The following is a 15,712-nucleotide window of genomic DNA, read 5'->3' on the forward strand; positions in this document are numbered from 1 at the left end:
AAGCATTGGATTCTCAAGCATGAGGTCCTGAGTTCAATCCCCGGCAGCACATGTGCCAGAGTGATGTCTGGTTCTTTCTCTCTCCTCCTTTCTCATTAATAATATATGTTTTTTTAAAAAAAAGAGTTGAGTGGTCTGGGAGGTGGTGCAGTGGATAAAGCACTGGATTCTCAAGCATGAGGTCCCAAGTTCAATCCCTGGCAGCACATGTACCAGAGTGATGTCTGGTTCTTTCTCTGCCTATCTTTCTCATGAGTAAATAAATAAATTCTTAAAGAAAAATAGTTGAGAAAAGTGTCTAGCACTTAGCAAGTACTCAACAAATCTTAGAGAACTCTGAAAACAATGAAACAAGGAAGAATGTCTTAATTAATCCTTTCAATACCTAACTGTAAAATACTGTTATCTCTACATGACCACAGAGAAAAAAGAAGGATAAAAAAGTTAATTGACCTGTGTGAGGTCATGTGTTCTATCAAAGGATGAGCCTGAATTTCAATCTTTGGTCATGTGACTCTGGAATTTCCACCCCAGTCACAAAATTTATATGTAATTGACTGCCACTACCTATTGTTACTGCTGTCCTTACTTTTTTTTTTTATCACTATTCAGCCCACTACCATTCTAACTCTAATCCAAAACCAAGACTGACTTATCTTAAAGCAATCACAAACAACTGCAGTTTCAGGCTCATTAGAACAATTATTTGCCTTGCTGTGAAAGTTGTTTTCCTGAAACTAGATTTGGGGTTTGCATCAGTTGGCGCAGAATAGATGGTCTTAATGTGTCCTTAGGGAGCAGTGCAGATTTTGCTTTTAGTTGAGAGATTCCCGTCTCCTATGTTTGGAACTGAAGCAGAGGTACAGAATTGAAGACTCGCCCCCGAGGACTACTGGGTAAGTCTCTGCCACCATCCTTGCCTCCCTGGCACATCTGCATGTCACAGCACATCCCCAGACACTGGGTACCCTGGAGCGACAGGGGATGTCATTAGTTCTTAGATATATATATGTATATATTCAAACAGAAACATGCACATATTAGAGAAATACACCCTCTTCTCCTTCGGGGCCTGAGAAGATCTGGCTCTTAGAAATTGAACAAAATTGCCACTTTTAGTAAAAATTTCTCAGAATCTCTGATAACTGCTTTATGGCTGACTGGTGAGTATCAGCTGAACCTGCAGTTCCTTCTATCACATCAGGCTTGAAGATAATCTCCTATCGGGTCATATTCTGAGCAAATGTGGGCACGATGGCCAAGTGAGAAGCCAGGTTCTGGGAATGGTGGGGACCCAGATTCCAAGCAATCTGACATAAAGAGTGAGGTCAGAAAAATATGAATTATCTAAAGGAAGCATTTTAACCCCAGGTGGGAAAAGACTGCCTTTACAGAAATAACGAGTGACAAAAAAAAAAAAAAAAACCGAACATTTCATTATTTTTGCTTTACAAAAAAATGCTTAAAAGCATTCTCTGTTTACTATACACAAGGACCCAGGTCCAAGCCACCAGCAAGAGTCAGGGAAGCTTCACGACCAGTGAAGCAATGCCACAGGTGTCTCACCTTCTCCCTCTCTTATCTCCTCTCACCCTCTTCATTTCTCTCTGTCGTATCAAATAAATTAATCAATGAATAAAATTTAAAGCATTCTCTGTGACTTTATATTCTGTCCTCTGTTGTCTTGGTGTGTTTCTCAGATAAGCTCTGTCGCAGTTAAGGACAAGGAAGTCTCGATTTTTGTTTATCTTTTTAATAGTGTACAAAGTATGCCTTTTTAAAGTATTTTTATTTATTATTGGATAAAGACAGAGAAATTGAGAGAAGAGGGGAAGATAGGGAGAGAGATACCTGCAGCCCTGCTTCAACACTCATGAAGCTTTCCCCCTGCCAGGGGCTTGAACCCGGGTCCTTGCAGACTGTAGTGTCTGTGCTTAACCAGGTGCGCCACTCTCCGGCCTCACAAAGTATGTTTTAAATTTGTACATTTGCAAACTAAGTACTTAGAGGAGGAGTATCCAGACAAATAACAGCATCACAATAACATGTGCAAATAAAAGGGATTTTAAACTTTCAAATTGGACATAGGAAAGTACATGAACTGAAGCAAAAAGCTCTTCTCAGCATGTGCTTATGGACTAGTTAATATACTTATGATACTGTGCTTTCTCTTCAGCCTGAACAAATCTTTTATCTCTTACTAAAATAATTTTGAAAATAGTATGGTTGGAGGCAGGTATAGAGTTTAATCTTTAATGATAACCTTTAAACATTGGTTGGATAACTAATGCTTTAGTGCCAGACATTCAATTTGCCAATCAAGGACATTTCACATGAAGACGTGTTGAAAGAAACCAAGCTTTGAATCTCTGAGTAAATGTTCTCTGTTGGCTTTCTTTGTGGAAGGTGGTCACACCTATAATACCACTCAATAGTGTCTAATCATCTGATCACTCATTCATTTTTATTCACTTTATCATTATGTTTTAAATCCTCTGAAGAAATGCATAGTACCCCATGACAGTTTTAATTTAATATCTTTTTCAATAACAAAAATAGAATCATGGCATGTCATCAGAATTTCTCCCACTGGAAATTCTTACAGATCACCCTTTGCCAGGACATGTTCAACTGTCAGAAGTTAACTGATAAAAATTGGGCTTAAATGTAAGGTAGAATCTTACTGGGATGCATGTCTATAGTGGTGTAATTCCAGGAAAGGAGGAGAGGAGAGGACATAAAAGTGTCTTGTGATGAGAATACTCACTGGAGTAAATGTCAGATTTTTAATACCGTGTCCAATATTGTTCATACACACTAACAACAAAGTTGTTTGCAGAACTAGAATAAAAAACAGGCTGAGGGGAAAATGGTTTAGATGTTATGTCTAGACTTCTGACTATTCATTGTTTCCCTTGATGTTGTATTTTCTCATCCCCCCCTCCAGAATAAGAAAAATATTCGAGAATGAATAAAATGATTGGAGATATTCTTTACACTTTACCCAAGCATCTGCATGTGTTTCAAGAAAATCAGGGACATCAGAGTCTCTCTGTGTTCTTGCTGATAGTGGACATCGTCATCTTTGTGTGGAAGCAGATAATCTTGATTCACCAGTTTGACTGGAATTTCCCTTGTCCCGGACACATTTTAATTTCTATGGGGGGCTGTTCGTCCATAGGAGTACTGTGTGGTCTCATCTTTCAGAGAACAACTACTCTTGTGATGGATATCTTTATACAGATTCATATTCCACATGCTTCATTTACCAGTGATCATCATTGTCTCCTTGTCAGAGTATGCTTTGTCCAATCCAGGTTCATCAGTCACCTTGTAAGCTGCACATTCATGATTTCTAAAGAAACCCAAAAGAACTTGCTGGGTTGGGCTCAGTTGAGCTCAAAAGCTCCTGCAATGCTAGCTGCTCTGCTGCTCTGCTGCTGCTGCTACTGCTGCTTTCCGATTGGCCCAACAGCTATCTCTGATCTTACAGTGTCAGTCTCTAGTTCTTGGCAGCTAGGAATCTTGCTGAAAGAAGAACTTTATAATTAATGTTTCTTTATAAAGTTCATCAATGCTATTTGGAAAATGTCTGTCTCTCAGGTATTCAACCTGATTTTAGTCCCAAGGATTCTCACCTCTGAATCTTTGGTTTTAGCGGGTTTTGTGTTGTTTTGTTTGTTTTAATTACATCTTCCACCTCTCATTTCTAGAAGTAATCCAATTCCTTTCTTGGAGGTTAATAAATAAAATATCTCAAGTCTTACCCTAATTTGGAATAGGTAGCCATGACATTAAACAAGCTCAGTACTCTGTCACACACCTCTACACATTTCAAGGAAAGGAGTTTCTCAGAGACAGCTCCAAAGATAAAGTCTGTTTGAATATGCATCAGAAGAAAGATGACCTGACTGTCAATAACTAAGCTCAGTTGCAACCCAATCTATCAGTGTCATCTGGCCTCAGAAACCCAAAACAGATGTTTGAATTACAACAATAATTATTTATCAAATGCAGAAAACCAAAATAGTCTACTTTGACAAAAAGTAGTAGCTCATGTTAGAAAAATTGCTGCGTAGTTGTTTTGGCAAATAAAAGTATTCTTCGTGTCACTCCTTTTCCTCTGTTTTACTCTTTAAGTTCTCCCATTCCACAGATCGCATTGCACACTGTGATTATTTTGAGCTCTTATAGTAGATATCAAAAATCCCATGTCACTGTCTTCATAGGCTTTCATATCTGAAGGGAAATTCACTTAGCAAGTCATTATAATTTCAAGGTACTTTGCATTTCCTCCGAAAATGCTTTTCTGTCACAACACAATGTTGGACAAATCCTATTGGTCATTCAAGCAAGTCTTTGACAAAGGCAATCAGTCAGGCATTTGAACTGCTATGTCGCCAGTATAATTAGAGTTTAAAATGTCTCTTTTCTCAGATCATACAGAGAAAAGAACTTGTATGGGTCCAAGTGGTGGTGTACCCGGCTGAGTGCACATGCTACCAACTGCCCCTGGTTCCCACCTTCCAGGGGTGGGGGGAAGCTTTATGAGCAGTGAACTCAGGATATTGTAGGTCTCCCTTTCTTTCTCCATCTCTGTCTCCCTATATGCTCTCAATTTCTGTCTCTACCCAATAAAATAAAAATAAATAAAGTAAGGTAAAATTTTTTAAATAAAAGAAGACCTTCTTCAAGCTAAATGTTTTATTGAGAGACAGAGCTTCAGCATGAGTTCCCAAATACAAAGATAGTAAATATGGGAGTGGAAAAAAGAAAAAAAGAAGCTTTTACTCTGAAAGTTAAACTTTTCCACTCATGGGATGGTGTTTCTTCTGTAACAGTTTAACTTCTGGTAACCTTAGGACAGAACTAAGTGGACATTCCTTGTTGTTAACTTACTCTCCTCCATATTGGTATGAGAACACTTTACAAAGGCTCAACTCCATACTCCAGCAGCATCTCAATTACACCAGGACTAGCACTGTGTTTCAGAACACCCACCACCTTGTAGTTCCAAGAAACAAATCATCAGATCCACATAGGTCCCTTGATGCAGAAAAGCAAATAATCCTCGGTCTTTTGAAATGTATCTCTAACACTTTTACTAGTCACCACCTTCAAGAGTTGACGTCCCCCAAATTCTTACACAGCTGGAGAAAGCTCTTTCTCAGAGTACCCACAACTGAACACATGAGTTATAGGTGCTTCTTTCTTCAATACAAGTCTTTCTTAACACTAGACTTAAACCTCATGACCTGTTGACACCTTTCTCTTCTTGAGAATCTCACTGGTGACTCTCTGACTCCTCTGGACTTAGAGCTTCTTTTTCCTAATTTCACTGATCCATAACACATAGTCTTAATAGTGGCTCAAAGTGCCAAGATCCGTTTTCTTTAGCTCTCTGAGACCCACAGTACCAATATCTCTTCCCTTCCTTTTTTTTCCCCCCTCCAGTCGCTGGTGCTTGGTGCTAGTGCTATAAATGCACCATTCCTGGAGACCCTTTTTCCCCCTTTTTTTTCTTTCTATTTTATTTGATAGGACAAAGAGAAATTGAGAGAGATATAGGGAGAGAGAAAGAGTCTATCTTTCCTCTTCTCCCCTGCCAGGCACTGTCCTAGATAAGATGCACAAAGTCTGCCTTCTGAAACCTTCTGCAAGAACAGCTTTTAAAAGGCCTGACTAGGGTTTCCCCCAGATATAAAGTCCTGTAAGTGCCTCACTATGAAATGATAAACCCACACAGAAAGTAAATTTTTGTTAAATAAACATTGATTTTCATTGGAGCTAGAAATGAAATACGGCATCATTGGCGATAGTTCAGCCAACACTTTGCTCCGTTTATTCAAGCTTTCATGTCACTGCTCAAAATAGGTCTACAGTCTCTGAAAATGAACATACCATTGCTTATCATCAAAGCACTGTGTGTTCAAATATGATATTCACAAAAGCACAGCCTTCTTCAATGACCAAATCCAACTTACATTTCATTACATACCGCATGTAGCCTATGTACAGAAGGGAAAGTCACAGATACAAGCTGCTTAAAAAGACAAAGATGATGAGGAAATTCAGTTACTAGAACCATGCCTCTGATTTTGACACAAAAGCTATGCTCTTCCAGCTTTCTCATCTTTCATGTGACTCAAACTTGGGAAATGCTAGACAGAAGAAAAAAAAAAAGTACTTTCTAAGAGAATCCACTCACCTTAGCTCAGCCATGTCATGGATGCTGAGGGTGAAAGCAGTGTTCCCTGCTGCTGTGCTAGCTCACTGTCATCAGTGGCCTGGAGGACCAGGTTCTAATCTCTTACTCCCTGAAGGCCATACAGAAAGATCAGGTGCATAGAGAAACTGACCTTGATCACGTCATGTGGTACATAATGTACCTCTTCACTTCTAAGCTGGTCTGAGTCTGTATTTCTTAATTTGAATCAGTGGGAAGTATGTTAGAGGGGGAAAAAATGAAGAGTATTTTCTTGTTAGCTATCTGTTGTAATAAATATGCTAGGCAAGGCCATCTTTTCTTTGCAAATAAAAATGTCCTGTGTGTGTGTCCTCATCATAAAATCTTGGCATCACCTCACCTAGTCCCCTATAAGACACTCACTGGCCCTTTGTCTCAGTCATCACTTCAAGGTCATGCACTACAGATGTGCTGCCCTGGGCAGGAAGACTGTCTCTAAGTCTCACACCAGAAGTTCTTGTCTTTAGAGTCATCCTGAGAAAAAGCACCAAAGCATCAGCTCCTGAGTTATCACTAGTTACTGGGATGATTCATGGGTTTTCATTCCCAAGGGTAGTTTAAATCAAATGTAAAACATTGCACAGAAACTCTGCATAAGCTGTTCCCTTGGTACCCAGGAAGCTCTGGAATAACAAGAGATAACAGACTCATTACACTTTAACTTTATAAATACTCACAAGTTATCGGTATGGCACACAGAAACCAAGCCTCCCAGTTGGACATGAAGAAGCCTCTTTGTCTGATTGGAGAGACTCTAAGTGGATACTTTCGGGTCCTTGGGAATCCTGACTGACACTCTGATAGGTACTTGGTAAGTTGTGTTTACTTCTAAGCCATTGTAGTCAAAAGCTTGCAAGGTAGCCCAGAGAAGGGTTGCAGTTCTGGGACTTTGAAAAGGGTAGGATTTTAAAACAGATATGCTTTTCTGGTTTTCTCTGGGAAGGATTAGTGAAAAGATGAAATTTTTTTGTCAATGTATTTTTCTACAAGAAAAATTAGAGTCAAGATCTAGTGAACTCGTAATGCCAGAAACTGCATGGAAAAGTATGTTTGTGGTTGTAGTTTTCCTAGATGTGGATACTTAGCTTTCATCAGATTCCCAAAATTGCTTGTGTGCCCACCCCTACCGGAGGTGAAGAATATTCAACAAAGTTGTCTGAATTGTTCACTGAATGGTAAAGAACCAAACAAAACCGAATTATCAAGTGTTAACTACAGACTATTGATATTTATTAATGAACTTTCAATTACTAATAATAGTAAATGTTAAACGTCCCTAAACTAAGACACATTATAGAACTCATTCTAATGTATTTAAAATGTCTACTTAAAAGAGTCTAAATTTTAAAAAATTGGACAAATTTATGAAATGAATAGTTACACTAAGGAGTCAATGTAGTGTAGGCAAACAACTCTAGAATCAGTCTGCATCATTGCAAGTCCTGGTTCATAAAGAAAAACTACTGAATATTTCTATATCTGCTCCCTCTCTAATAAAAGTAAAGTGGCACTCCTGTATTAAATACAGCAATGTGTACAAGATATAATGAGTATTTGCACATTAGAAGTGTTCAGGAGCTAGAAGGCAAGGACTTATCAGTAGACACAGGACTTGCATGCAAGAGATGCCAGGTTCAATCCTTGACACTGCATACACCCAACACAGCAGTATTCTGGTGTCATCTCCCCCCTCCCTTTGTCTGTGTGTGTGTGTGTGTGTAAATAAAATCTAATTCTTAAGTGTTAAAATAACCATGGATCATTATTATATTTTATAATTATTAAATATAATTATTTCACTTTTAAGAGAATCTGTAAGTATTGTCTCAAGTAGAAAATCACAAGTAGTGGTCCAGGAGGTAGCACAGTGGATAAAGCATTGGACTCTCAAGCATGAGGTCCTGAGTTCGGTCCCCAGCAGCACATATACCAGAGTGATGTCTGGTTCTTTCTCTCTCTCTCTCCTCCTATCTTTCTCATAAATAAATACAATCTTTAAAAAAAGAAAGAAAGAAAATCACAAGTGACATGTTTATTAATAGAGGTTTATTATTTTACTTGTCCTGGAATTTTTATCAGGTCTATTTACATTCTAAGAACTACACTGATGCTATCAGTAAGCCAAAAGCCTAATTTCCAATGAAGAAAAAAAAGACTGTACTGGGGTGAAAATAAGAAATTACATTGAGACAAGAGGGTTTTGAAATGCAAAAATGTATTTTCATAAGTCAAATGATGAGTATATATATAGTAACTATTGGAGAAGAAAAATTGTTAGTCTAAATACTAAACTGTATTAACCATGCCTCAGGAACTGTATAGGTAAATTTTCAACCATATTGGTGATAACTAGCATAGGAAAACATCTTCTAACACCTGAGTATTAAATGAAGAGAGAGTTTGACCACTAACTTAGGTGACTCTTATAGACTTACTAAAACTTTTTATGTCTCAGTTTGAAGTGAAAACATTTATACATTCAGTGGAGGCAGAAAGATTTGACCAATCCCAGCAGGATATTTTACTGCCTTCTGATGTCATAGAAACCGTAACAGCAATCATTTCACTGAATCATGGTGTTTCTTTGTGATGCTTGAAATCCTTAAGACTTCATTTTAAGAAATTACCAAAAGACCCATAACAAAATAAGTGACATCCTTGATAAACTGGGTGTGTGAAACATGCCCATATTTAAAAGTCTCCTTAATGTGTACTAATGTGAGTGGCTTGAACTTCTAAGGGCACCCTAGACCACTATTCCTGTTCCCAACCCTCAAAGCTACAGTCCATCTTTGAAACTTTGTGTTACCTATTTCTTTCTTCCTGAATTATTGATGCCTACAGTTGTTTCCATTTCTGTACATTGACAACACCCACCAGCATCACTAGCTCTGACTGTATGACAAGTTCTCACCACTCCCCTCACACTGAACTTGATTTAACATCTTTTTTCCTTCCCTCTTCTGGCCCAGACCTTCTGCTTCTACTAAAAGTACTGACTCAACAGTAACATTATGAAATGTAGTGTGGAAATCTGCTTCCCCTTCTTCAATTATGATTTCAACTTCTTAAAATTATATGATGATGATGATGATGATGGTGTGTGTGTGTGTGTGTGTGTGTGTGTGTGTGTGTGTGTGTGTGTGTGTGTGTGTTAAATTGTGCCAGATTTCCTTAGGACAGAGACAAGGCAAAAATAAAATATGCTATCATTTCTTAGAGTATTTCATTATCCTGGATCTTGGACCTGAAAACTAAAAGTCTGAGTCAGTTGTCAGCTGGCCGGCTAGCACAAACTCTGCTACTAGAGAATTTATTACTCCTTTCTCCTATCTACATTCCTACCACCACTCCCCATCATTCAAATCTTTGTCAGCTCTTCAGTGACAAACACACTAATTGCCGTCCCTGCTGACAGTTCTCCCCTTTGAAACCATTACACACACTACACACCTACAGACACACACACACACACACACACACACACACACACACACACACACACACACTTCCTGAAAGCTGATCATAGAGAGTGAATTACTCAGATGTTTAATGGTTACACATCCCTGCCCAGCTTGTCACCTATTAATCTTATTTTTATGTACTCATTCTCTTACCAGAAAGGATGTTCACACTCCTTCAGACAAGCTCGGAAGGTTCCTGACAACTGTGCTCAATTATTTCTTCCTACAAAGCTCTCCTCCCAACCTTCACCTTTTTAGGTTTCTTCCGTCTTTTCAGTGATCATCTCAACTTATTCCAAAGGCTACCTCTATAGAATCCATACCAGACTCCTCTTAATGGATAAACAGTCCTCAGGTATCATGCATGTTTAGCTTTATTTCTTTACCACTCACAGGCCACACAACCCTTAGGCCCAAGCAAAAGAAACTTGGCCTTTGCCCCCATTCTAGGGCAATTCTGAGCCTCTTCCTACTGTCACACAGTCCCTAGGAATAGACCAAAAAAAATGTACCCACCAAGAGTCCATACTAGTCACCTTTTCTAGGCAGTTTTCCAAGTAATAGGACCCTAAAATTCCCTGCCCGAATAATCCCCAACTTACTCCCAAAGTTCAGCAGTCTCTTTCTGAGGTAACCCTTATAAGATTAAACCACACTGCTGATGTTCACATAATAAGACCTTTGGGGTGGTCAAGGGATGACTATAATATTACTAGCATTAATAGACATGTATATGCATGCAGGCTGACATATGCAGCCACATGTGTGGGCTGGAGACAGAATCTCTTTATCTATCCATTCCAACATGGGACTCCCCAAAATTCTGCAGCCCAGGCTGTTATAAAAGTACATTTGTCACACTATAGTGCACAAGGTCTCAGGAGAAAAGCTTCGTGAGAGGTGTCCCTCTTGTTTCCTTCTCTATTTCCCCCTTCCCTCTCAATTTCTCTGTCTCGATCCAATAATAAATAAATATTTTTTAAATAGTAAAATAAATAAATTTGCATTTGTTAATGATCATGGAGAGAATATATTTTATTTGTTCACTGTCTTTATCTTTGAACTTTTAATTAATTAATTAATTAATTCATGTATTTTGTCTTTGAACTTTTAAATAGAAAGTCACAATATTTATGGGCCTCCATATGTTATTCTTGACATGGGCCCTGCCAAAGTCAAAGAGTTTGTTTTTTAACCACACCAAATATTGGCAGTTCTTTCAGACCTTGTCTTCGTCAAACATCAGTTACATTGCACCAGCTAGTCTCTCCATCTGTAATATCTGAGAGCATCCTTGTACTCCTTAAGCATACCCATTGTCACTGTTTTTAGCATAACTCTGGAAGTGCTAGCTAATGTAAGTAGAAAAAAGTAAAGAATGGACATTTTAGAAGCGGTGGATATTTTCACAGTTTTATATTATTATACGATTTGTATTTATACCACAGAATCAACTGAAAAAAGATGTTTAAATGCTACAAAAGTGTGATAAGGAAGAAAGTTATGTATTAAGTGTGTAAAAGTCAGTAGCCGGGGCCTTGGCAGTAGCACAGTGGGTTAAGTGTGTAGCACAAGGACCTCCATAAGGATCCAGGTTCAAGCCCCTGACTCCCCACCTGCAGGGTGGTCGCTTCACAAGCAGTGAAGCAGGTCTGCAGGTGTCTGTCTTTCTCTCCCCCTCTTTGTCTTCCCCTCCTCTCTCAATTTCTCTTTGTCCTTTTTTCTTTTTCTTTTTTTTTACCTTTACGTGTCTACTGGATAGAGACAGCCAGAAATTGTGAAGGGAAGAAGGTGATAGAGAGGGAGCGAGACAGACACCTGCAGCACTGCTTCACCACTTGCAAAGCTTTCCCTCTGCAGGTGGGGACTGGACAGTTTCTCTTTGTCCTATCCAACAACAACAGCAATAATAACAACAAGGGCAACAAAATGGGGAAAACTGTCAGGAGCAGTGATTTGTGATGCAGGCACCGAGCCTCAGAGATATCCTGGATGAAAAAAAAAAAAAAGTCAGTAGCTTTTCTGTAGATATATGATAACTAAAAAAACTGCAAAATTAAATCTATTTGCAATAGTTACAAACAGATGAAATAGCTAGGACTAGATTTCAAATAAATATATAGATATTTGTCTCTAATATTTAATAAGACTTCAAAATACTATTTAGACAAGTCTTTAATAAATGAAATATATAACTTGGTTATATGGGGAAAAAAGATTTGATCTGTAAAGATAGTCCTCCCCTAACTTAATGCAATAAAGTCTAAGTACAAATTATATTTTTTTGAAGCTTGATAAAATAATTGCTGAAGTTTAACAAGGAACACAAGTGTTAAGAATAACCCAAAAACTTACTATCAGATCAATTCTATAGTTACTATATTTAAGTGTTTGGTTATAAAGGAGACTGCAAAGAAAACAACAATTAGGGCCTGGGGTGGAGGGGTTGGTTGACAGCACAATGGTTATGCAAAGAGATTCTAATGCCTGAGGTCCAAACTCCCAGGTGCAATCCCTCCCCAACCCCAACACCACCACAGGCCAGAGCTGGGCAGTGCTCTGGTTAAAAAATAAATAAATAAAAGTTGACCCAAGTATTAATGAAAGTTTTATTATACAATAAATCTGAGTTTTTTTAATCGACTGGAGAGTGATTTCACTAACAAATGGCATCATCACCTCATCAAAATTGAGTTCCAGATAGCTCAAAGATTAAAAAATAGAGAAATAAATCTAGAGTAGAGTAAGATGTATTTAAACATTTTAAATTGTATCTAGTCTTGCACAATAATAAGAATTCAAAAAGCACAAGATTGATAAATGTGACATCACACCTTTTAAAGCACTGCACAAAGGAATGTCAATGTTAGAGGATAAAGAACAAATTTTTTAAAATACTGCTATGTGTATATCAAATGGCTAGTTTACATAATAGCTAAAGCTCCCTGTATATAAAATATTTAAAATATCAACAAATTAATAGAAAATTAGCATAGGAACTGGATAGAGAAAAATATATGAACAATAATTTTTTTGAAAAGCTAACTTTCTACTCATAGTTTTTTCAGCATGGAATCAAACTGACATGAGCTCTTAATATTCACCACCGTATTGGTAATGGTTTCAAATCTCATCAAGTTGAAGTTTTGCATGAACACCAGTATTCTTTGTACAGTGCTTTTGGGACTGTAACTTAGTGCAGCTTACTTTGAGGTCAGTGTCCATCAAAAAAGCAATTGGAAGCTCAGGTTGTTGAGTCCAGTTTATCAGAATAAAGCCTGTGACTAATGCTGTCATTAAATAGGGGGATTATGGAAGTCAAATTTTTGTCGTTGGTACTGGAACAGAGGTAAGAGGTATTTGCATTTTAAATATATAATCATCTGAAGCCACGCTTCTTTTTATTTTTAACAAGCAAGAGAACAAAAATGGCAAGAGGCAATCGTACTGCAGTAACAGAATTTGTCCTCATAGGATTCACAGACCACCCTGAACTTCAGCTTCCCCTCTTTGTGGTATTTCTAGCAATTTATCTCCTCACCCTGGTGGGAAATCTAGGTATGATCCTACTCATCAAGGTGGATTCAAGGCTCCACACACCCATGTACTATTTCCTCAGCCATCTGGCATTCATTGATCTTTGTTACTCATCTTCCATTGGGCCAAAGATGCTGCAAAACTTGCTGGTGAAGAAAAAAACCATCTCTTTTTCTAGCTGTTTTGCCCAACTATACTTCTCCAGTGCGTTCTCCACCACCGAATGCTTCCTCTTGGCCACAATGGCCTATGACCGCTATATGGCTATCTGCAACCCCCTGATTTACACAGCCATTATGACCCAACGCGTCTGCAAGGAACTGGTCATCGGGGTCTATACCTACGGCTTCCTCAACTCTGTGATACAGACTGTTCTGACTTTCCAGTTGTCTTTCTGTGACTCCAATGTCATCCACCATTTCTATTGTGCTGACCCTCCTCTCTTGGCCCTCTCCTGCTCTGACACCCACAACAAAGAAAAGCAGCTCTTGATCTTCTCTGCAGTGAATCTCACCGGATCTCTGCTGACCGTCCTGGTCTCCTACGTTTGCATCCTCTTCACCATCATAAAAATTCAGTCTTCTGAGGGCAAGTGCAAAGCATTCTCCACATGTGCCTCTCACCTCACTGTGGTCATCATCTTCTATGGGACACTGTTTTTCATGTACCTGTGGCAGCCTAAAGAAGGGAATTCATGGAAGTACAACAAAGTGGTCTCTGTGTTCTATAGTCTTGTGATTCCTATGCTCAATCCCTTGATCTACAGCCTGAGGAACACAGAAGTAAAAGACAGCCTGAGGAAAATGCTAGAGGGCAAAGATGCATAGAGGGGGACATGGAATGTAGCTTTGTGTCAGCATGTGGCACGACCAGTCTGATGGAAATTGTTTAATTAGGATAAATTGAATGTTTAATTAATTCAGTATGGAGTTTTGAATGGCCTAAAACGCTGAACTACTCACTTAACACAGTACTATTTAATCAAGTTAATTATTATGAACTAATCAATTGATTTCAAGCTAGAATGCTAATAACTATGGCCTGTACATGCTGAAAACAAAGTGTCTTATTAGCCATTATGTAACAGTCTGAGCTCTAGATTCAAGAGGATCATAAAAGCAGCCACCTGAGTATAACTAAATTAGAAATTAACAAGAACGGGGTACAGTCCACACGTGAAGACTGTGCTGTTCGGGAACTCTCCAGCTCTTAAACAGTTATATTGTAGTAAATTTCTTGTTAGTCTTGGGACACTTTTCTTCATAACATATTTCTGTGTCTGGTGAATTTTAAAGACCAGCTCACAAAGAATCTTATTTAATCTAAATATAGTTAATATACTGTGTATTTTAAATGAACAATAGAACAATAGTACTGTAATAATATTAAAGGTAGGGGGATGGGCGGTAGCACAGCGGTTAAGCACACATGGTGTGAAGCGCAAGGACCAGGTGCTAGGATCCTGGTTTGAGCCCACAGCTCCCCACTGCAGGTGGGTCATTTCACAGCAGTGAAGCAGGTCTGCAGGTATCTTTCCTCCTCTCTGTCTTCCCCTCCTCTCAATTTCTCTCTGTCCTATCCAACAACAATAACAAAGGCAACAAAATGGAAAGAAATGACAGGGGTAGATAGCATATGGTTATGCCAACAGACTCTCATCCCTGAGGCTCCAAGGTTCAATCCCCTGCGTGCCACCATAAACCAAAGCTGAGCAGTGCTCTGGTTAAAAAAGAAGAAATAAGAAAGAACAAAATGGAAACAATGGCCTCCAGGAGCAGTGGATTTGTAGTGCAGATACTGAACTCCAGCAATCACCCTGGAGGCAAATAAATAAATAACAAAAATAATATTAAGGGTAGAAAATAATGGAAGGACTATGGGTCAGAAATGTGGTGTCTATTTTATTGTTTGTTTAGAAAAATGGTTTGATTAGATACTTAATTCATTAATAAGTAACTAGTTTCTGGTGCTCTCAGAAATGTTAAAAGTTAAAGTGCTTTAATTTGGCGATGTTCTCCACCTTAGTTCTGCTTTCACAGATGATACACCCACTTTTCTTGAAGGTAATTCTATTTATAAGTCCTTGCTATTAGTGGAGACAGGTGAAAGAAGAACCTCTAATTTGGGGGCAGAAATATAATAATTCTATGTTTTTTCAAGCCTCATTTCTAATATCTCTTCTAAGATAATTTTAAGACATTTACATCTATTGTAAACCATTCAGTGTTTCTTCTGTCTTCAAATGTAGTTACTAGCTTTCCTTTTAGAAAATGGCTAAGAACATATACCATCAATCCACTACTAATGAGTTTAAAATTAATCAGGAAGCTTAGGAGTCACTTACCCCCAAATTAACTCTACAGATAATCTGATGGGATCCTTTGTCTCGCTGCTACTTGTAATCAAGTGATTTAAAATGATAATAATAGTTAAATATTTCTACTTCTCTTAATCCATGAAGCCT

At 38.3% G+C, this 15,712-nt stretch overlaps 1 protein-coding gene across 3 annotated transcripts; it reads left to right on the forward strand.

Annotated features, from left to right (window-relative positions):
- The first annotated feature begins 6,913 nt into the window (after positions 1-6,913).
- LOC103117673 (olfactory receptor 8U9-like) lies at positions 6,914-14,166 on the forward strand. Of its 3 annotated transcripts, none has more exons than XM_060176992.1 (2): positions 6,914-7,058; positions 13,131-14,166. In XM_060176992.1, exon 2 carries the CDS (start codon positions 13,140-13,142, stop codon positions 14,073-14,075), a length of 936 nt encoding a protein of 311 aa, XP_060032975.1. In that variant the 5' UTR covers positions 6,914-7,058; positions 13,131-13,139; the 3' UTR covers positions 14,076-14,166. The 3 variants fall into 3 exon arrangements, with proteins under 3 accessions (XP_060032975.1, XP_007527845.1, XP_060032976.1); XM_007527783.3 differs by having other exon boundaries at positions 6,915-7,058; positions 13,127-14,166; XM_060176993.1 differs by having other exon boundaries at positions 6,916-7,058; positions 13,186-14,166.
- The last annotated feature ends 1,546 nt before the right edge of the window (positions 14,167-15,712 follow it).

The sequence above is a fragment of the Erinaceus europaeus genome, chromosome 17 (assembly GCF_950295315.1).
Source record: "Erinaceus europaeus chromosome 17, mEriEur2.1, whole genome shotgun sequence".
Taxonomy (NCBI): Eukaryota; Metazoa; Chordata; class Mammalia; order Eulipotyphla; family Erinaceidae; genus Erinaceus; species Erinaceus europaeus.